We start from the raw sequence: 23,283 nt of genomic DNA, 5'->3' as shown, positions 1-23,283 counted from the left end.
AGTGAGAGAGGAAGACGACCTGAGGTTAGGAACCAGACTAAAGGACCAAGAGCCTAATGACCCAGAGGTTCCAGAGTTACTTAGGATGTTTCACAAAAGTCCATTTAGAATAGTGTTTCTAAGAACCAAAATGGTATTTTCAGTTATTTTTAAAAAAATATTCTTTAAAAAACAAACAGTTATCCCTCAGTATACATGGGAGACTGGTTCCAGGACCCCTCCAGCCTCCACCTCCACTGGCCCGTATACTTTAAGTCATCTACAGCTTACTTCTAATACTTAACACAATGTAGACACGCTGTTTAGGAATGACAAAAAAAAATCTGCACACTAAGTACAGAGCAGTTTTTGTGGGATTCTTGGAGATCAGAAGGCTAACTGTGTATTTTATTAAAACTAATTTACTTTATATATAGAAACATTCGTGTTATTTTCTCTGAAAATACTGACTTAAAAGGGAAACACTATGGCATTTTCATAAATTTCCTTTAAGTGGTCAGTACAGTCAACCTAATTCATGATATTCATCAGTGAAAAGTTCTATTTTTTCACCTTACGCACCAGCAATATTTACAGCTTGCTAGATTTTTATTATTCCTCTTTTAAAATTTGAAATTTCTAGGGTCGGCACTGTGGCATATGGGTGCTGGTTAGAGTCCTGGCTGCTCCACTTCTGATCCAGCTCCCTGCTAACATGCCTGGGAAAGTGGTGAAAGATGGTACAAGTTCTTGGGCCCCTGCACCCATGAAGGAGACACAGCAGTTCCTGGCTCTTGACTTTGGATCAGCCCAGTGGATGGAAGACCTCTCTCTCTTGCTCTCTGTCTCTGCCTTTCTATAACTCTTTGAAATAAATAAATCTGTTTTTTTTTTTTTTAAAGATTTTATTTATTTATTTGAGAGGTACAGTTAAAGACAGTGAGAGGGAGAGACAGAGAGAAAGGTCTTCCCTCCACTGGTTCACTCCCCAGATGGCCGCAATGGCCACAGCTGCACCACTCTGAAGCCAGGAGCCAGGAGCTTCTTTCTGGTCTTCCATGTGGAGGGACCATCTTCTACTGCTATCCCAGGCCATAGCAGAGAGCTGGATGGGAAGAGGAGCAGCTGGGACTAGAACCCGCGCCCATATGGGATGCTGGCACCGCAGGCGGAGGATTAACCTACTGTGCCATGGCGCCAGCCCCAAATAAATAAATCTTTAAAAACTTTTTTTGAAATTTCTAGCAATTTAATAAGCTAGTACTTAGAAGTATACTGTCTGAAATTTTAAACTAAATGTATTTTTTTGAATCACTCCTATCTGTATGTGAAAAATACTCAAATCTCTCTCTCTCTGGCCTGGAATGGGGTTGTTTTTGGCATGGTGGGGTGGCAGGGTGAAGGACATGAGACAATCTAATGATCAGTACGGAAACCTTTAATCCATGTACTTCAACACACATTTCATTGTATGTAATCACTACAGAGCTCCTTATTGGCCACTTACCTACTTCCTTTTATAAACAAACACACTCAGTGATCTGCTAGACTGAAGTTTCAGTCATAGCCTTAAGGGCTTACTCAAGTTTAGAACACTGTTGCTTTTATTTTACCTAAAATACAGAAGACTTTTTGTATTTACTATAAAAACTGCCACGCATTAAAGTCAAAATATGAGCAAAAATTGTAATAGAATCCTGACTAGGTATTTAACAGGTTTTCCAAAATGAAGGCACATTAAAAAAATTATTTCCTTTGCATATATGTAAGTTTTTAGAATTATCTTAATCATGGCCAAGTGCCATAACCTAACAGAGTAACAAACATACTCAAGATGGAAACACAGGCCCTGAGAAAATGCTCAGTTCCTAATTTGAATTGCAAATAGGCCTCCAGCCTCTTGAATACCCTACTCCTTATTCTTGCTTGATTTTTTTCCACTTATCATAAACTGGCATTTCCTGTCCACTGCTAAACTAGAATACAGCACCATGAAAGTGGCCATTTTTGGTTTTATTCCCCAGTATAACCTAATTCCCAGAACTGAACGTGCCAATAATAGCACTGAGATCTATTTGCTGAGTAAAGGAGTGAATTCATGATGGAATTAACACTAAATTGGAAGACTGAGCTACATGTACTACATCCAGTCAATGGATGTAGATCCCTGAGAAATCACCTATTTTCTAGGGGGGGAAGAAGTGACTTAGAAGCCAGCCCTGCATAATATGCTGCAGACAGGCAGGTGCTCCGAGTGGCTGCCCAGGGTGCTCATGGGAAGGATGGTCCAGAAGGAAGGTAAGGGGACGATCTGCCTCCAGGACTGGGTAACTTAATGGCAGCACCACACACAGAATGTGAGGCCCCTCTGAATGCCATGTGGAGTGTTGGGCGGAATGAAGAGTTTAAAGAATGCAAGGCTCAAAATGCATGTCAATCCACGACTCCCTGGAAGTGACTGGAGGGGGCTTTCCACTGTGCCATGGCTCAAAGTGAAGAAAGCCTGGAAGATGGTGGGAGAGCAAGCGTGTGGGCCTCTCATGCAAAGTGGAGGTACAGGACATGTGGGGTCAATGCTGTGTCTTCCCCTGTCAGGAGGTAGGACTATGCTTGTGACATACACTTGCAGAACGAGGCAGATGCAAACAGGAGGTGACCCCTAACTTCAGGCCCACCAAAGTGTGGGAAGGAGAAGTGAACTCTGGGCAGCACCATGGCAAGGATATAATGGAGGCTCCCAAAGGGTTGACTCAGGGTCCAAGTGCATGTGGAGGGAGGTGTGGAAAGGGAGAGGTGGGATGCCCTGAGGCAGTAGATAGATGACAGATACAGATCTGAGCCAGTGCCGACTTCCAGACACAGAGTGGGGTGGGGAAGGTCTATGAGATTTACTCCCTTAACCTGTGTATGTGTAACTTTGATTAATGGTAACAACCAAATAAAATAATAAAAATGAGATATTTTCTACCTGTAGTAGATGAGTCTCTTTAATCCACTATTTCAGGAGGGGACATTTTAAATAGATGCACAAAGGATCAGAGTAGATTTGCATAAAATAGTTATATTTTGCCAAATAAAAGAATTGTGTCTGCCTAATCCAGGGATGCATCAGCAGAGACATTACAAATGAAGTATTTCCTAATGTGCTTCACATTGTCCCAGTGTGCCTTGACAGAGAAACACACTTGGTATAGTTTACATCAATTAAGAGGACAGAAGTTTCTCACTGATTCTTTAACAGAAACTGAAAATCTTGCTGAGTTCTAACACAGACAGAGGCACAGGTGGTGTCCGTCTTGCTGCTGTAACCTCTATCCCTAGTCACTAAAACAGTGTTAGGTAAACATGTGCTGGCTGGATCAAAATCATCTCACCAGAGACTCCAGATCTCCCAAAGTGTGACTGCTGCTCAGCCACTCCCTGCACTGTGCGGTGCCTACTGTGGCGACTTCCTCTGTAGTCTGTCTCTTAAGTTCTGCAGACAATGCCTGGAAGGAAATATATTGCCACAGACGCAAATTTTCCACTTCTTTCGGAGAAAATTTCTGGATAAACTCCACCTGAGAGAGTTAAAAGACAGAAAAGTAACATGAGATGGTTAAGAGGATACACACGCACTATGTACTAGCTTCCAGATTTAAGATTTTAAAAGGTTTTTAACTGCATAGTAATATCACTAGGCATCAGACCAACGTAATTTAAATGAACATGCATTATCATTTTTGTTGGATTTGTTTCCAAAATGAAAAGCACAGTTTAAGTGGAGCGTGATATAACTGGACTAAGCAATGTTAAATAATGTATTTCATCATTAGTCACATCAGACTGTATCAATTCCCACCACTAAATTTACTCATTATTTTCCTAAGTACTAAGTCCAAAGTAATAACCCAAATATGCCAACGAGATTGTTTTAGCTTACTATTAGCTCAGTTGACAATAGCAGAAAACTTAAAAGAAGCAAAGATCATAGGTTAAGTTTTCAAATGGGCTCTTGTTTTGCTCTACATTAAACAGCATGCTAAGTTTTTTTAAAAATATTTATTTATTTATTTGAAAGGCAGAGTTACAGAGAGGGAGAGGCAGAGGCAGAGAGAGAGAGGCCTTCTATCCACTGGCGTACTCTGCAATTGGCCACAACAGCCGGAGGTGTGCCAATCCGAAGGTAGGAGCCAGGAGCTTCTTCCAAGTCTCCCAAGTGGGTGCAGGGGCCCAAGCACTTGGGCCATCTTCCACTGCTTCCCTAGGCCACAGCAGAGAGCTGGATCGGAAGTAGGGCAGCTGGTCTCGAACTGGCGCTCATATAGGATGCCGGCACTGCAGGCAGTGGCTTTACCCGCTATACCACAGTGCCAGCTCTAGCATACTAAGTTTTATAAAGGTAAACCACCAATCAGTAAAGTTTGCAAAGCCATTCTACCACCGAGATAACAATTCAAAGTGCTTAGTGGGTTAACAGAGCAGTAGTGGTTTTGTTAAAATGCAGGTATCCACAGATGACTAAAGATGAGAAATAGAAGTTTTAAAAAACATTTAAAATGTTAAATTGTTTTTGGTTGAAAACTAACAGTATAAAGCATATGACTGTATTTTTTAAAGAAGTGAAATAATTTACAGTATTCAAGATATACTTGATAAATTAAAACTTTTCCTACATCAAAAACTAAAAACACTACATTAAATTTGACAGAGAAACTCCTATGTCATACGTTCTACAATCATGTGCCCATAACAATCTTTGGGTCAATGATTCACTGCATCTATAATGGAAGTCCCACAAGATACTACCTGGTGACACAGCTGTCTTACTATATATAAGCATATTACAATGTCCGCACATGGATGAAACCACCTAACACACTTCTCAAAATATAACCCTGCCATTAAACAATTCATTACTGTATTCGAATTTTATTTCTTCTGCAGAAAATACTGAGCTGTCAAAACAAGCAATAAACCATGTGACTATATACTGTGACAGTCTACAGACAGAAAATTTGATTTCTTGATGGCCTGAGTGCATATTATAAGCAGTTTGATTCATTAAACCAAACTGCATCAGGAAAACAAAAGAATTATGCTCACTGGTGAACATTCCAACATCACCATTCTGTAAAGTCCAATGAATGAATGGACTTGTTTCCTTTCATGAACAAATTAAATAATAATGCCTTGGACAACACAAAAGGGTAGGTTTTGGAAAAATCTATTACCTAGAAAGAGTTCAAAATCCTATCCTGATGTTGAAAACTCTCGTTTGGACACAATTTTAAACATTTAAAACTGGTAGGGTGACAACTGGTAGGAATGAAGTATAAGAGGATTAATATACAGAGAATTTTTCTTTCCTTAAAATTGAGAAGAGATAAAATACACCTGTAGGCTTAACATGCAAATAAATACAGGTTTTACTTTACATAAAAATGGTAGCACATCTATCAGTGTACTGAAGGCATACTATTTTTCCTCAATTTGATAACTCCCTGGTACTACTGCTTTTCTTCATAAAGCACTAATATTGTCTATAGTTACACACTAAAGAAATAATGCAATATTCAGTAATTACGCCACATATCAAAACAGTAAACATATTTTAATGTACATATGTACTGGCATATCACCCCAAATTATCAAAAACAACTTTATTTTTTAAGTAAAACATCACTATATGGGGTAATTATCATTTATGTTAAAAACGCTGCATCACTGAAATAAAACTGATTTTTCATTTCACTATTTAAAAAGGCATCATCTTGAGGGACAGTCCTGTGGCACAGTGGGTTAAGGCACAGCCTGCAGCACTAGCATCCCATATGGGCGCCGGTTCAAGTCCAAGCTGCTCCACTTTCGATCTAGCTCCCTGCTAATGTGCCCGGGGAAAGCAGTGGAGGAATGGCCCAAATACTTGGTCCCCTGTACCCACATGGGAGACCAAGAAGAAGCTCCTGGGTCCTGGCTTCAGCCTGGCCCAGCAATGGTCATCGTAGCCATTTGGGGAATGAACCAGTGAATGGAAGATCTCTATGACTCTGCCTCTCCAATCAATCAATCAATCTTTAAAAAAAAAAAAAGTATCATCTTACATGCAAATGGATTAATTATCCCTCGCTTCTCCTTTCTCCCCAGCCTGTGCTTTCTTGCCTTTCCTCTATCACCTCCCTCCCATTTTCACTCATCTGTTAGCACATACCTCAGATGTGTTTACAGTATCTACTAGATTATATATTCCTTGAGATGCTACCATACAGTACAAGAGTTTCCTATTTTATTTTTTTTAAAGATTTATTTTGTTTGAAGGCAGATTTACAGAAAGGGAAGGAGGGAGGGAGAGAGAGAGAGAAGTCTTACATCCACTGGTTCACTCCCCAGATGGCCACAACAGCTGGAGCTGTGCCAGGAGCCAGATTTTTCTGGGTCTTCCACATGGGTGCAGGGGCCCAAGCACTTGGGCCATCTTCTACTGCTTTCCCAGGCCATAGCAAAGAGCTGGATTGGAAGTGGAGCAGCTGGGACTCAAACTGGAGGTAGGCACTTGGCACAATAGTTGGGAGGCCGCTTGTGAGGTCTGCATCCCATACAGGAATACCTGGGTTTGAGCCCCAGCTGTATTCCAGCTTTTCTGCTAACGTACACCCTAGGAAGCAGCAGGTAATGGCCCAAGTGTTTGGGTCACTGCCACCCACATGGGAGACCTGGTTAAGTTCCTGGCTCCTGGCTTCAGTCTGGGATCCTAAGGACTCTCAGGAAGAACAGAGATTCAAAATCAGGTTGTCCTTTGATCTTAAATTTAAGGTCATAAATAAAATTTACATCGACCTCACTAAGAGTTAATTCTTTCTCAAGCTATACTATTCTAAACCTTTAAATTTCACAACAATTTTGGATGTTAATTTTAACCCTATTTTGTGAATAAGGAAACTGAGGTTGAAAATAAATGGAATGCTTTAAAAATCACATTGCTAGTGACTCTCTCCCAGTCCTACTTCCTCTGAGAGAACTGGCATAGATAAAGCTTGATGTTTGGGAAGGAAGACAAGCAACCTGCATGTGTGCAGGAGCTGCTGTGCTTTCTGCCCTAGACAGAGGTGGCTGGAGCTCTCCTCAAGCCTGAAACTCCTCATGCCCTGGACTCAGGGCAAATATCTTCGTCAGAAATAACTCCTAGCATTTATTGAGTACCCTTTAGAAGCCCAGCACGAAGCTAAGTGTTTTACATATATTATCCCCAAGACTTTACAAAATTGTTCAAAATAGTTACACCTTGTAGACAGGGAAACTGAGGTACAGAAATGATGACCTTCTCCAAGGACACAGTGAGCCAGGATTTGAACTGCGGCCGCAGCACCAGAGTACCATCTCCTTCACTGACCTAGTGATGAAGGCCTCAGAAAAATTACTGAGCCTACTTCACACCCACCACACTCATAGGCTGGTGTTCAGGAGTCCACATTTTATTAAAAACTCCTGTAAGAATGTGAGACGACCAGTTCAAGGGACTATACTAGGCTGATAGGTTCAAATAAGTAGAGAATCTCCTCTATCATGGATAGCTTGTTTTCCCCAAAGTAGCAAACAACTAAGGCTGCTATTTGTAATTCTTCTCCTAAAAGCTAAACTATGAAAAACTAACTGACATTACTCAGAGCATACATAATATTCTAACTCTGAAACAAGTTAACGGGGGAAGGAAAAACAGATTTCACATGTCTCAAATGAACAAAAACAAGGGAAAGTTACATTGCAGGACAATGGAATTAGAATATTCTAGTACAGTAGAATTATCTATAACTTAAAGATATCAAAATCTACACCCAGCTAAAGACAATGAACAAAGTGTAAATTAAGAATTTACACTCAGGGGCCAGCATTGTGGAGTGTAGGTTTGGCCTCTGCCTGCGGTGCTGGCATCCCATATGAGGGCCTGAATGCTCCACTTTCTATCCAGCTCCCTGCTAATGTGTCTGGGAAAGCAGCAGCAGATGATGGCCCAAGTACCTGGCCCCTGCCAGCCATGTCGAAGACCCAGAGAGAGTTCTAGGTTGCCTGGCTTCAGCCTGGCCCAGCCTTGGACGCTGCATCCACTTGGGGAGTGAACCAGTGGATGAAGATTGATACCTTTCCCACCCTCATAATTCTGCCTTTCAAGTAAATAAACCCTTAAAAAATTTATGCTCATATTTACTTAATTGGTAAAATACATGCTACAGTGGTTTGGGGTGAGTATTCAGCCATAATACAAAAAGTAATAATAATAAATAAAACAGGTACATGGACACTGCAATAAAGAAAAAAAAAAGCTATAAGAACGTAAGTTATAATGAGAGGAAAAAGGGCCTTCAAAGGCATCTGAATCTAGCCCTCAGCAGCTACCTGAAGAAGTGACAAAAATGATCTTACCTGATGTGATGGGGCCATGAAGAAAAAGAGACGCCTCAACAGTACTGATAGATTGATGAGCTGGTAACATTCTCCCGGGCAAGATTTTATCTAGGAAAAGATAGCAAGGGAGAGATCGACAGATTTAAATTTGGAGATTTTATAAGATGAAAATATGCCAAAATATTAACAGTAGTTCTTTCCGGGAGATAAGATTACAGGTAAATTTAATTTTTTTTTATTTAAAAAGATTTACTTATTTTATTTGAAAGGCAAAGTTACAGAGAGAGTCTTTCCATCCATTGGTTCACCCCCAAAATAGCCACAAAGGCTGGAGCTGGGAGCTGGGCCAGACCGAAGCCAGGAGCTTCTTCTGGGTCCCCCATGAGGGTGCAGGGCCCCAAGCACTTGGGCCATCTTCTGCTGCTTTTTCCAGGTACATGAGTAGGGAGCTGGATTGGAAGTGGAGGAGCCAGGACTTGAATCAATGCCCATATGGGATGCTGGTGAAGCAGGCAACGGCTTTATCCTCTATGCCACGGAGCCAGCTCCATAATTTTAATTTTTATCTTTGGGCTTTATTTAATTTATTTTCTTTAATTATTACTTTCATGAGAAAATTTTGACCTGGTATGTAAAAACAGCCCTAATTTCTTTTTCTAATTATGATTTTGATAACTTGGTATGTTAACCTGCCTACTCTGATAACTTACAGAACTTTCAGATAAAGCATAATAATGCAGAGGTGGATATAACTCTACAAGACAAAAGCTTCATTAACAGACTTCATAGATTTAGTTTTATCAAATCCTATCATGTTGTAGTATAACCCTGGTGTCCATTCCTATCAAAATGTGCTAGGAGAGTTTTTACTTAAAAACTTGAGACTTAAAACAAACAAAAATCATTCTTTTTCATCAGTTTTGTCCAAGATGTGTGCAGGATTTAGCAAAACAAGTGAGAAGTGATGATCCAGATCACCAGACACAGAGACCCCGATGCCAGCTGTTTGGGTATTATTCACCTCACTGACTTAGTTCACAGAATCCTTTGAAAAGTAAACCAGGCTGGCGCCGTGCTCACTAGGCTAATCTCCACCTGCAGCGCCAGCACCCCGGGTTCTAGTCCCGGTTGGGGCTCCAGTTCCGTCCCGGTTGCTCCTCTTCCAGTCCAGCTCTCTGCTGTGGCCCGGGAGTGCAGTGGAGGATGGCCCAAGTGCTTGAGCCCCTGCACCCGCATAGGAGACCAGGAGGAAGCACCTGGCTCCTGGCTTCGGATCGGCGCGGCATGCCGATGGTAGCAGCCATTTTGGGGGTGAACCAACGGAAAGGAAGACCTTTCTCTCTGTCTCTCTCTCGTTGTCTAACTCTGCCTGTTAAAAACAAAAACAAAAACAAAAAAAACAAAGCAAAAAAGAAGTAAACCAATAAATGAAAAAGTTACTCTACCAGGAAACAAATAATGCATGAACCCACATAAGATCCTTACCAAAGCCAAGGGCAAAAGGTAATAGACAGGTCATTCTGAAAGTGAAAGGTTGGAAAAAGATATTCCATGCCAACAGAAACCAAAAAAAAGCAGGTGTAGCCATATTAATATCAGACAAAATAAACTTTAATACAAAAACTGTTAAGAGAGAGAAAGAGGGACACTATATAATGATTAAGGGTTCAATTCAACAGGAAGATGTAACTATTATAAATGTATACGCACCTAATTACAGGGCACCGGTCTATTTAAAAGATATGTTAAGGGACTTAAAGGGAGATTTAGATTCCAATACAATAGTACTGGGGGACTTCAATACTCCACTCTCAGAAATAGACAGATCATCCAGACAGAAGATCAACAAGGAAACAGCAGATTTAATTGACACTATTGCCCAAATGGATCTAACAGATATCTACAGAACTTTCAACCCTACATCTACAGACTTCACATTCTTCTCAGCAGTGCATGGAACCTTCTCTAGGATTGATCACATACTAGGCCATAAAGCAAGTCTCAGCAAATTTAAAAGAATTAGAATCATACCATGCAGCTTCTCAGACCACAGCAGAATGAAGCTGGAAATTAGCAACTCAGGAAACTCCAGAAAGTATGCAAACACATGGAGACTGAACAACATGCTCCTGAATGAACACTGGGTCATTCAAGAAATCAAAAGAGAAATCAGAAACTTTCTGGAAGTAAATGAGGATAACAACACAACATATCAAAACTTATGGGATACGGCAAAAGCAGTATTGAGAGGCAAGTTTATAGCAATAGGGGCCTATATCAAGAAATTGGAAAGGCACCAAATAGATGAGCTTTCAGCGCATCTCAAGGACGTAGAAAAACTGCAGCAAACCAAACCCAAATCTAGTAGGAGAAGAGAAATAATTAAAACCAGAGAAGAAATTAACAGGATTGAATCCAAAAAAACACTACAAAAAATCAGCCAAGCGAGAAGCTGGTTTTTTGAAAAAATAAACAAAATTGACACCCCATTGGCCCAACTAACTAAAAAAAGAAGAGAAAAGACCCAAATCAATAAAATCAGAGATGAAAAAGGAAACATAACAACAGACACCACAGAAATAAAAAGAATCATCAGAAATTACTACAAGGACCTATATGCCAGCAAACAGGAAAATCTATCAGAAATGGATAGATTCCTGGACACATGCAATCTACCAAAATTGAACCATGAAGACATAGAAAACCTAAACAGACCCATAACTGAAACAGAAATTGAAACAGTAATAAAGGCCCTCCCAACAAAGAAAAGCCCAGGACCAGATGGATTCATTGCTGAATTCTACCAGACATTTAAAGAAGAACTAATCCCATTTCTTCTCAAACTATTCAGAGCAATCAAAAAGAGGGAATCCTCCCAAATTCTTTCTATGAAGCCAGCATCACCTTAATCCCTAAGCCAGAGAAAGATGCAGCACTGAAAGAAAACTACAGACCAATATCCCTGATGAACATAGACACAAAAATCCTCAATAAAATTCTGGCCAATAGAGTACAACAACACATCAGGAAAATCATCCACCCAGACCAAGTGGGATTCATCCCTGGTATGCAGGGATGGTTCAACATTCCCAAATCAATCAATGTGATACACCACATTAACAGACTGCAAAAGAAAAACCATATGATTATCTCAATTGATGCAGAGAAAGCATTTGATAAAATTCAACACCCTTTCATGATGAAAACTCTAAGCAAATTGGGTATAGAAGGAACATTCCTCAATACAATCAAAGCAATCTATGAAAAACCCACAGCCAACATCCTATTGAATGGGGAAAAGTTGGAAGCATTTCCACTGAAATCTGGCACCAGGCAGGGATGCCCACTCTCACCACTACTATTTAACATAGTTCTGGAAGTTTTAGCCAGAGCCATCAGACAAGAAAAAGAAATCAAAGGAATACAAATTGAGAAGGAAGAAGTCAAACTATCCCTCTTTGCAGACGATATGATTCTTTACTTAGAGGATCCAAAGAACTCTACTAAGAGACTATTGGAACTCATAGAGGAGTTTGGCAAAGTGGCAGGATATAAAATCAATGCACAAAAATCAACAGCCTTTGTATACACAAGCAATGCCATGACTGAGAAAGAACTGCTAAGATCAATCCCATTCACAATAGCTACAAAAACAATCAAATACCTGGGAATAAACTTAACCAAGGACGTTAAAGATCTCTACGATGAGAATTACAAAATCTTAAAGAAAGAAATAGAAGAGGATACCAAAAAATGGAAAAATCTTCCATGCTCATGGATTGGAAGAATCAACATCATCAAAATGTCCATTCTCCCAAAAGCAATTTATAGATTCAATGCAATCCCAATCAAGATACCAAAGACATTCTTCTCAGGTCTAGAAAAAATGATGCTGAAATTCATATGGAGGCACAAGAGACCTCGAATAGCTAAAGCAATCTTGTACAACAAAAACAAAGCCGGAGGTATCACAATACCAGATTTCAGGACATACTACAGGGCAGTTTTAATCAAAAGAGCATGGTACTGGTACAGAAACAGATGGATAGACCAATGGAACAGAATTGAAACACCAGAAATCAACCCAAACATCTACAGCCAACTTATATTTGATCAAGGATCTAAAACCAATTCCTGGAGCAAGGACAGTCTATTCAATAAATGGTGCTGGGAAAATTGGATTTCCACGTGCAGAAGCATGAAGCAAGACCCCTACCTTACACCTTACACAAAAATCTACTCAACGTGGATTAAAGACCTAAATCTACGTCCTGACACCATCAAGTTATTAGAGAACATTGGAGAAACCCTTCATGATATTGGCACAGGCAAAGAATTTCTGGAAAAGACCCGGGAGGCACAGGCAGTCAAAGCCAAAATCAACTATTGGGATTGCATCAAATTGAGAAGTTTCTGTACTGCAAAAGAAACAGTCAGGAGAGTGAAGAGACAACCGACAGAATGGGAAAAAATATTTGCAAACTATGCAACAGATAAAGGGTTAATAACCAGAATCTACAAAGAGATCAAGAAACTCCACAAAAACAAAACCAACAACCCACTTAAGAGATGGGCCAAGGACCTCAATAGACATTTTTCAAAAGAGGAAATCCAAATGGCCAACAGGCACATGAAAAAATGTTCAAGGTCACTAGCAATCAGGGAAATGCAAATCAAAACCACAATGAGGTTTCACCTCACCCCGGTGAGAATGGCTCACATACAGAAATCTACCAACAACAGATGCTGGCGAGGATGTGGGGAAAAAGGGACACTAACCCACTGTTGGTGGGAATGCAAACTGGTCAAGCCACTATGGAAGTCAGTCTGGAGATTCCTCAGAAACCTGAATATAACCCTACCGTTCGACCCAGCCATCCCACTCCTTGGAATTTACCCAAAGGAGTTTAAATTGGCAAACAAAAAAGCGGTCTGCACCCTAATGTTTATCGCAGCACAATTCACAATAGGCAAGACCTGGAACCAACCTAAATGCCCATCAACGGTAGACTGGATAAAGAAATTATGGGATATGTACTCTTTAGAATACTATACCGCAGTAAGAAACAACGAAATCCAGTCATTTGCAACAAAATGGAGGAATCTGGAACACATCATGCTGAGTGAAGTAAGCCAGTCCCAAAGGGACAAATACCATATGTTCTCCCTGATCGATGACAACTGACTGAACACCAAAAAGGAAACCTCCTGAAGTGAAATGGACACTATGGGAAACGGTGACTTGATCAGCATAGCCCTGACTGTTAATGAACAACTTAATACATTATCCCTCTTAGTATTTTTTTTTTTGTCTGTTCTAGTTAATATGACTGGTTTAATTCTGTAATTATCACACAGTTATTCTTAAGTGTTGAAAATTAACTGAAATGTGATCCCTGTTAAACATAAGAGTGGGAATAAGAGAGGGAAGAGATGTATAATTTGGGACATGCTCAAGCTGACTTGCCCCAAATGGTAGAGTTAGAAACATACCAGGGGATTCCAATTCAATCCCATCAAGGTGGCATGTACCAATGCCATCTCACTACTCCAAGTGATCAATTTCAGTTCACAATTGATCATAATGAAAGGACTAAGGGTCAAAGGGAGCACATAAACAAGTCTAGTACCTGCTAACACTAACCGATAGAATAAATAAAGGGGAGAGTGATCCAACATGGGAAGCGAGATACTCAGCAGACTCATAGAATGGCAGATGTCCTAAATAGCACTCTGGCCTCAGAAACAGCCCTAAAGGCATTCGGATCTGGCTGAAAAGCCCATGAGAGTATTTCAGGCATGGAAAGCCAAGACACTCTGGCAAAAAGATCTCTGTGAGTGAGATCCCAGTGGAAAGAACAGGTCTTCAAAGAAGGAGGTACCTTTCTCTGAAGGGAGGAGAGAACCTCCACTTTGACTATGACCTTGTCTAAACAAGATAAGAGTCAGAGAACTCAGAGAGCTTCCATAGCCTTGGAAACTCATGACTGGAGCATAGGGAGATTACTGATGCCATAGACAGGAGTGTCAATTTGTAAAGTCAACAACAGGAGTCACTGTGCACTTACTCCTCATGTAGGATCACTGTCCTTAATGTGCTGCACATTGAGATTTAATGCTATAACGAGTACTCAAACAACATATTTCACTTTGTGTTTCTATGGGGGTGCAAACTGTTGAAATCTTTACTTAATGCATACTAAACTGATCTTCTGTAAAAAAAAAAAAAAAAAAAGAAAGAAATTATCAATTCCCAACTTGACTCTCACTGGGATTAAACATGACAATAGGTCTGATCTGATTTCATCATCATTTAAAAAAATCATCTATTATTTTTCACTTTATGTTTCTGTGTGGGAGCAAACTGTTGAAATCCTTGCTTAATGTATACTAAGCTGATCTTCTGTATATTAAGATAATCGAAAATGAATCTTGATGTGAATGGAAGGGGAGAGGGAGTGGGAAAGGGGAGGGTTGTGGGTGGGAGGGACGGTATGGGGGGGAAGCCATTGTAATCCATAAGCTGTACTTTGGAAATTTATATTCATTAAATAAAAGTTAAAAAAAAAATAGACAGGTCATTAACTATTGTATATAGACCTCATCAAACATCTCACAATTTAAAAGTCAAAAAAGCTCCCAACACAAAGAAATGATGAATGTCTGAGGTGAAAGATATGCCAATTATTCTCGCCTCATCACCATACACCATTTACAGATGTTGAAATACCACACTGTACCTCATAAATATGTACAACTACTATGTGTCACCTTATACTGATTCATAAATGTTACTTCTTTTCCCAAAGGCATTGCTCACTATCAAACTTAGTCCCTCTCAAATCATCCTGACTGAAAGAAATACAACCAAGCAAAGAGTCAGCTGGCTTAAGTCATATTAAAACAAGAAAAAGAAATGAATTCTTAGCCATCAATATTACATCTAACTCTAAATTTTACATGCTGCATTCAATTTTAAATTTATTCTCACTTAACCTAGCTCCCTTGGAACAGTTTGTGGCACTCTAAAATTCTGAAAATATGAGAGTCTCTCCAGTTTTACACTGGTAGTCTTAGTACTATTTCTTAACAGTATCTGCATCAATATAGAGCAAAGAACTATCAAAATAATCTAACTACCACACTGTTTCCTCATTTGATATTCACATTATTTAAGATTATCATACCCCCAAAGTAACTGCATAGAATGCAAGTATTATAGGTCCTATAATTCCACTTACCAGATGAGCCAATATGGTGACATGATGTGCGCAGAGTTCAGCAGTCCCGTACCTATAATAGAGAAGGCAATTAAGTTTACTCAGAACAGTAGAACCTCTATAAAACATAAAATATTCTGATGAAAACATATGATCTACCATTACCCCATGGCCAAGTACTGTTAAAAAAATACAAAAACAACACAAGTAATATTTATTGGCTTGAACCAAAGAAAGGAAAGAGAGAACCTATTTCATAATTTAGTGCTATATAGGAAACTGAACAATTTTGGGGCATACTAAAGAATTATCAATAAATGTTTGTATATGTTTATAATTACAAAGCCATTTACTGTCAGTGACTACTGGAAACCAACCCAATCACTGAAAAAATTAAGTATTTTGTACCGAGCAAGGAAGCACCAGGCATCCATAGCTAACAAAGAGGTGATCATATTAGCACTAAGCACAGCATTCAACAGAGCAGCATCCTAATGAAAAACAGAAAAGTTCATTTATTTATATGCTAAATTTCATGACACATTATAATATCACATTTGTCAAAATAAAATAAGCACCAGCAAAGTTAAAATAACTGATCTTCAGTGAGAAAGCTCTACTTTGTACCATCTGAAAGAACTTATACTGCCATTCCCTCTACATTTACTGAGTGGCTCCTCTATATTAAGTAATGTGCTGGGCTATGAGGAATCAAATGTCATTTTAAGCGTAGTATTCAATCACTAGGATCCACAGACTCTACACAGTTTCAAATCTTTGAAGCAACATAAAAACATATATGGTTGTACTTTTCTCTTAGCCTTTAACCATTCACACAGAATACTTATTATGTGCTAGGTAATATCTATTGTATAGTGTCTTGAATGATGCTAATTCTTATGTAACTTCTAGGGACTTTTTCTTCACATTGTCTCAAATCTCTTTTTCTCTAATCCAATGTCACTGGGGTGCAGGAGGGAATGACCCACATTAAGGTTAAGACCTACAGGAGATCTGGCATTATATAGTATTTACTTCTTTTCTTTGTGAATCCCAACTAGGTAAGAATTCTGTATATTTTGCCTTTCATGTCTTCCATATCTTCCCATGCAAAATGCTTTCTCAAATATTTTGAGTAAACATGAGTTCTAAATACTGCAGGAATTGAGGATTACCATTTCCTAGGAGACAACTGAATTAAAGGGTAAAATGTGCAAGCTGAAAGAATGGAATTCAAAAGAAATGTACATTAACTATGCCCACTTTCTTATGCACACAAATCACTATTTCAACAGGAAAAAAAAAAAGTAAAAGTGTAACCTCAGCCTAGCTTAGCAAGTAATAATAAGCTTACCAGTTCAGGAAACAGGGAGGGATGAAAGGTAGCAATAAAGGTACACAGATGAACACAAACATGCTGATACAAAGTGACAGCCACCTCAGCTTGCCCTTTAGTTGGTACTCCCCTTAAATGGACAGGCAGAGAAAGTTCGCCAGAACACTGCTCAAAACTGTAGAACATGGCTTTGAGTAGAGGTATCCTGTGGGGAAATTGAGACACGGAAGCCAGTATTAGTAACCCTTAACACTTAACAGATACAACAACGATAATGTCATAGGAGGGTTATTTTAGGAAAGCAAAATGTCTCAAGAGGCATAATCACAAGTTTCCAATGCGCAAATATGTATACATAAAATGAGAGAGTCACTGTCAAAGAAATTCTGTAAAAAATAATTTTCATAGATTTTCTTTACTGAATTATAAAAGTTCTTCAATAGGCCGGCACCATGGCTCACTAGGCTAATCCTCTGCCTTGCGGCGCCGGCACACCGGGTTCTAGTCCCGGTCGGGGCACTGGATTCTGTCCCAGTTGCCCCTCTTCCAGGCCAGCTCTCTGCTGTGGCCAGGGAGTGCAGTGGAGGATGGCCCAAGTACTTGGGCCCTGCACCCCATGGGAGACCAGGATAGGTACCTGGCTCCTGCCATCAGATCAGCGCTGTGCGCTGGCCGTGGCGGCCATTGGAGGGTGAACCAATGGCAAAGGACAACCTTTCTCTCTGTCTCTCTCTCTCTCACTGTCCACTCTGCCTGTCACAAAAAAAAAAAAAAAAGTTCTTCAATAAACTTAAAACTTAAATAGCTAAATTAGGTGTCATATGTAAAACATAAAATAACTATTTTAGTTCAGAGAAGGATGGGATATTTGAGGATTGAAATGTCATAGAAACTTTCAGATAAGATTTAAACAACAAATTCAAAACAAGCAAAAAAAAAAAAATTCAAAACAAGCAAGAGAGAGGGAATTTAGCATAGAGGTTCCAATGAAGCTCAGATACCCACACCCCCTATCAGAATGCCTAAGTTCAAGTCTTGCCTCCTCTCTCAATTCCAGGTGATGGCCACCCTTGCAGGAACCCTGGACTGATCTCCTGGCCCTGCCCCAGACATTGTAGGCATTAGGGAGTAAACCATCAGATGGAGGCACACGTTGCTTTCTCTCTCTGCTCTCAAGTAAATAAATAAAAACATAATATATAAATAAGTAAAGATATAAATAAGTATATAAATAAGTAAAGACAAAGCAAGAGTAAAAAGACAGAAGCAAGATACATGTGCTGAAAATGAATGAAAGGGTGAGGAGCAAAGGCAGGAGCAAAGGGTAGATTTCAGTGCAAAGCTGCGGCGTTCTGGCATATGCTTCAGTTTCTGAGCCACGTTTAGGGAGACTAACCTGAGGGCCTAAAGGAAGGGTGAAAACTTAGAGAATAGCAAGAACCCAGGGAGTAAGGAACTAGACTCGTTGTTAGCAAAGAGGATGATTACAAGATTCCCACAAGACACCTCACAGTATCTAGACACCCATTTCTCAGAACTCATTTTTTAATCTGACTCCTTACACACCTACTCTATTACACTCACAGTTTATAATGCTGGCCACTAGGCAATAAACATTGACTAAAATTAAGATATTTTAGTGTCTAGTGTTACAGATTTATATATTTTATACTCATATTTATCTATTTTTATAAAGCATCACTACACACACACACTCACACACACACACACGAGGACTAACTAGAATAGCTGATATAACAAAGTTAATTTCCAGATCATTCTAAACAGGCATGGTACGCTATTGCTAATGTGACTGAAAATAAACACCACATCTGCTACCTGGTTGTAGCTTCCGAGGACTGATTTTCTGTGCACCACAGAGTCTGCACATCTTCAGGGAGAGAGGGCAGCTTATCCATGACAACAACCAGAAGGAGACACTGTGGCAACTGCAGTTCACATGGCAGGTCTGACAGTAATGAAAACACAGTCACAGCAAATCGGTACAAACATATCTCAAATGTTTTCAACAGAAATTTGATTTGTGATATGCAAAGACATTAAAGGAATAATTTAGTTAAGAGAGAGTGATGGAGAGACAGCAAGATGCCCTAAGTGCCTCAATGGATAGAGCTGGGAGCAGGGCTGACACTGGGAAAGCAATCCAGGTCTCCTAAGTGGGTAACAGGAACCCAATTACTTAAACCCATCACAGCTGCCTCCCAGGGTCTGCATTAGCAGGAAGCTGGAGGTAAGAACTGGATACTGAGCCCAGGTACTATGATGTAGGATGTGGGCATCTTAACTTCTAAGGCAAATGCCTACCAGAGGCATAATTCTTTTTAAAGGATAAATGTTTCAATAAAAGAAAGCGGAAAAAAATTTAAATAAAAATCTTAAAGACATAAGGAGAAACAGCCCTGTCTGTAACATGTCATAATTGATGGGAGATGATTTAACATTAAATCTGTTCTGAAGTTTACCTAATTTACTGTCTAAAACCGCCTGCACAAAAGGCTGGAATGTGAGCAGCTGACTGATGAGTGGATCCAGTGTCACCAGGAAAGCACCTGCTATTTCTTCTTGTTGTGCTTTCAATATCCTGGTTGCGTACAGGCTTGGAGGAAATTTGCTGGAAAGAGAGTGAGAAAAAACCTCATTAAGAGCTATCTTCTTATTTTGGGAGGATGATAAACCGATGATCTAGTAGTATTATATAAAAATTAGTCTGCATTTTATAAAACAAATTCAACACCCTGAACTGATATCTGAATTGCACAAAAGCCTAAGAACTAAATAATATAGCTTTAATTATATACAATTAAAAGCTTATAGTATTGAACAAGTCTTAAATATTGCTTTGATACATTTTAAAAACCATTTTGACAATATCTATAAACATATTGTAAAATACTAAAACAGCAAATAAAAACATACACAAAAATGTATTTCTGATCAATGCTGGCTAAACTACTTCAATTAAAAGTTGTTTTAAAATCAGTAGAATGCTGAATTTACTATGAATTAATGCTAGATTTCTCAGAAGCAAGGGCTTTACAAGACAAATTCGAAGACTAACACTGAAGAAGGTTGAAAAGACTTTTTCAGGGAATCATTCATAATTGGAGTTTAAGCTAAACTTCATTCAAAACTTACAGGAAATAAGAGATGTATCCCATAGTTTGTTCGGTTATTTTAATTGTAGTAAGTTTGCCAACACATGAGTGAGAAAATGGTCTTGTCAGGGTTAATAACATTTAAATAGGAAGGACAGACAATGGAGGATTTTGTAATACATGGAAAAAAAAACGCCTATCTGTCAATTACTGGTTACATTACTGGCTTATTAATTTGACCTTACTGAGGCTCAGTTTCATCATTTGTGACACTGATTCAGAGTTACTGTGAGGATTAAATTATAGGCAAAGTATATTCCATACAAGGGGGCTTCAAAAAGTTCACAGAAGGTAGAATTAAAAGGTAAAGCTGTTGTCTGCAGTGCTGGCATCCCATATGGGCACCAGTTTGAGACCCAGCTGCTCCATTTCCAATCCAGCTGTCTGTTGTGGCCTGGAGAAGCAGTGGAAGATGGCCGAAGTCTTTGGGCCCCTGCACCCACGTGGGAGACCCGGCAGAAGCTCCTGGCTCCTGACTTCAGATTGTCCCAACTTTGGACATTGAGACCATCTGTGGAGTGAACCAGTGGATGGAAGACCTCTCTCTCTGTGTCTCTTTCTCACTCTCTGTAACTCTGACTTTGAAATAATTAAAAAAAAAAAAAAAAAAAAGATTCAAATATTCCATGAACAACTGAGTCACCTTTGTACAAAAAATAAATTACAGACTTGAACTACAGCTACCGACCATCAGGTTTTTTTTTTAAATAAAATGATGTTTTTAATTGACAACTTTTAAAAAAAAATATTTATTTATCTGAAAGGCAGAGTTATAGAGAGGGAGGGTGAGACAGAGATCATCCATCTACTGGTTCACTCCTCAAGTGGCTGGGCTAGGCCAAGGCTAGGAGCCTGGAACTCCATCAGGGTCTCTCATATAGGTGGCAGTGGCCCAAGTACTTGGGCTATCTTCAGCTGCTTTCCCAGTCACATTAGCAGGGAGCTCGATGGGAAGGGGAGTACTCTGGACATGAACCAGTGCACATATGGGATGTTGGCTTCACAGGCAGCAGCTCTACTTGCTGTGCCACGATGCCAACCCTGAGAAATGTTTATTAAGTGCACTGATTCAGGAGTGGGTGACACAGTGGTAAACAAAATAAACAAAGTTATTGCCTTTATAGAGTTTACATTCTTTTTTAAAAATAATCTCATCTCTATTTCCCAAACTTATTTCTTACTTTTTTTTTTTTAAATATTATTTATTTGAGAGACAGAGAGTGAGAGTGAGTTGGAGATCTCCCACTCAGTGGCTCACTCTCCAAATGCCCACAATAGCTGGGGCTGGGCCAGGCCAAAACCAGGAGCCAATAATTGAATCCAGATCTCCTACATGGATGAGGGTGGCAGAGACTCAACAACTTGAGCTATCACCTGCTGCCCTGCAAGGATGTGCATTCGCAAGAATCTAGAATTGAAAGCAAAGCCAGGACTCAAGCCCAAACACTCCAACATGGAATGCAGGCATCCCAAGTGGCATCCTAACATCTACAGCAAATGCCCACCCCCGTATTTAATATAATGAAAGGGATAGTTAACAACTAAGTAAAAAGGGACAGTTAAACAAGTGAGCAAGGAAATATGTAACAGAGCAGGTGTTAAGTGCTATGGAGAAAAAAGAAAAGAAGAAAAAGTAGACAGGAAATTGTGTTGATGAAGACCATTTGAGGATTTCAGAAGAGAAGACATATGATTTGCGTGATTGGATTCTGTGTGTATGTATGTGTATACTTAGGCATACAGTTCATTTATAGCGGTAAGGGGATGAATATCAGGTGGATTAGTTGATGTGTTTGAGGGAGTATATGGAAGCTCTTTTTTTTTCCCCCAGGAAGTTATACAAATTTTAATTTTTGTATTATTTGGAAGGCAGAGAGGGAGAGAGGGAAGGAGTGAGAATGTTTCCCACCTGCCAGTTCACTCCCCAAAAGACAACACGATGATCTGGGTGGGGCTAAGCTGAAGCCAGGAGCCAGGAACTCCATCAGGGCCTCCCACATGGGTTCACAGGGGCTCAAGTATTTGGGCCATAAATAGCTGCTTCCAGGGAGCTGGACTGGAAACAAGCAGGGGGGGACTCGAACCAGTGCTCATATGGGGGTACTGTAGTCACATGGGGCAGGGAAGCTCTTTTCTAAATGCTTCCAATTTTCAGTGACATAGGAAATGAGGCCATTTATTGACACTGAGAAATGGGGAGGAGCTGTGGGAGATTTGAGAAGTTTAAAATTGAAGTGTGAAAAAGTTGCCTTGGAGGCTAAATGAATTAGGAAACTACAACAGGGCTCCTGGATAAATGAGCTAACAGACTATTTTCGTGTCAAATTTAGGGCTCTTCTAAGGTAACTGTCAATTTCAAATGTCACTGAGATCCTCCCTATCTAAACTATGAAACCTTTCTGTAATTCAATTCTTCTCCAAGTCACAATTTTTACCACCTGACTTAAACTTCATGGAAGTAAAATTAATAATGATTAAGAAGTATGCTTTTGCAAATACATAGATGCATATACAATCCTTTGTTTTTCATATTCATCACCATAGGGGTTATATATCATGTATAAAGTGAAACATACAGGGACAGGCGCTGGCACAGTGGGTTAAGCCATCTCCAGCAATGCATGCATCCAGATGAGCAGCAGTTTGTGTCCCAGCTGCTTTTCTGATCCAGCTCCCTGCTAATGCACCTGGGAACGCAATGGAAGATGGCTCAAGTGCTTGGGCCCCTGCATCTACGTGGGAGACCTGGATGAAGCGCCTGGTTTTCACCAGGCCTAGTCCCAGCCACTGCAGCCACTTCGGAGTGAACCAGTGGGCAGAAGATTTCTCTATCTCTTCCCTTCTAACTCTGCCTTTCAAATAAATAAATAATAAACAATCTTTTAAAAAAATAATAAAGTTACAAATACAAAGATAAGTAAAACAAGGTAACTATCAAGTTTTCATCCCCAATTATTTAAAGAAATAAAAATTTACTAAAACATTAAGAAAAATTATTCCAATCTTTTGAATTCCCTTGTACACTTAAGCTTTGCAAGATATAAATAACACTGTCACATTTTAATAATGATATGGCATCTGTCTTACCTGTGGATCTGAAGATAAAGCTGGTGTAATGTACAGCAAGAATCAGAAAGAAAAGGAAGAAATTCCTGAAATAAAACAATTCATACTTGTATTCAATGTGACTTTA

General features: G+C 39.6%; 1 protein-coding gene across 3 annotated transcripts in view; it reads right to left on the bottom strand.

Annotated features, from left to right (window-relative positions):
* FIRRM (FIGNL1 interacting regulator of recombination and mitosis) overlaps positions 1-23,283 on the bottom strand; it is a 62,889-nt gene that overhangs the window by 10,417 nt on the left and 29,189 nt on the right. For all 3 annotated transcript variants that reach the window (XM_070076861.1, XM_051858392.2, XM_017345703.3), the window contains 8 exons: positions 23,178-23,242; positions 19,398-19,546; positions 18,754-18,883; positions 16,933-17,119; positions 15,987-16,069; positions 15,600-15,651; positions 8,377-8,466; positions 3,354-3,539 (listed from right to left, as the gene is read on the bottom strand). In XM_070076861.1, the coding sequence (XP_069932962.1) occupies positions 3,354-3,539; positions 8,377-8,466; positions 15,600-15,651; positions 15,987-16,069; positions 16,933-17,119; positions 18,754-18,883; positions 19,398-19,546; positions 23,178-23,242 (942 nt within the window). The remainder of the gene's footprint in view (positions 1-3,353; positions 3,540-8,376; positions 8,467-15,599; positions 15,652-15,986; positions 16,070-16,932; positions 17,120-18,753; positions 18,884-19,397; positions 19,547-23,177; positions 23,243-23,283) is intronic.

Source organism: Oryctolagus cuniculus, chromosome 7 (genome assembly GCF_964237555.1).
Source record: "Oryctolagus cuniculus chromosome 7, mOryCun1.1, whole genome shotgun sequence".
NCBI lineage: Eukaryota > Metazoa > Chordata > Mammalia > Lagomorpha > Leporidae > Oryctolagus > Oryctolagus cuniculus.
Note: the sequence above shows the minus strand (reverse complement) of the source record. Positions and strands in the feature narration are given on the sequence as shown.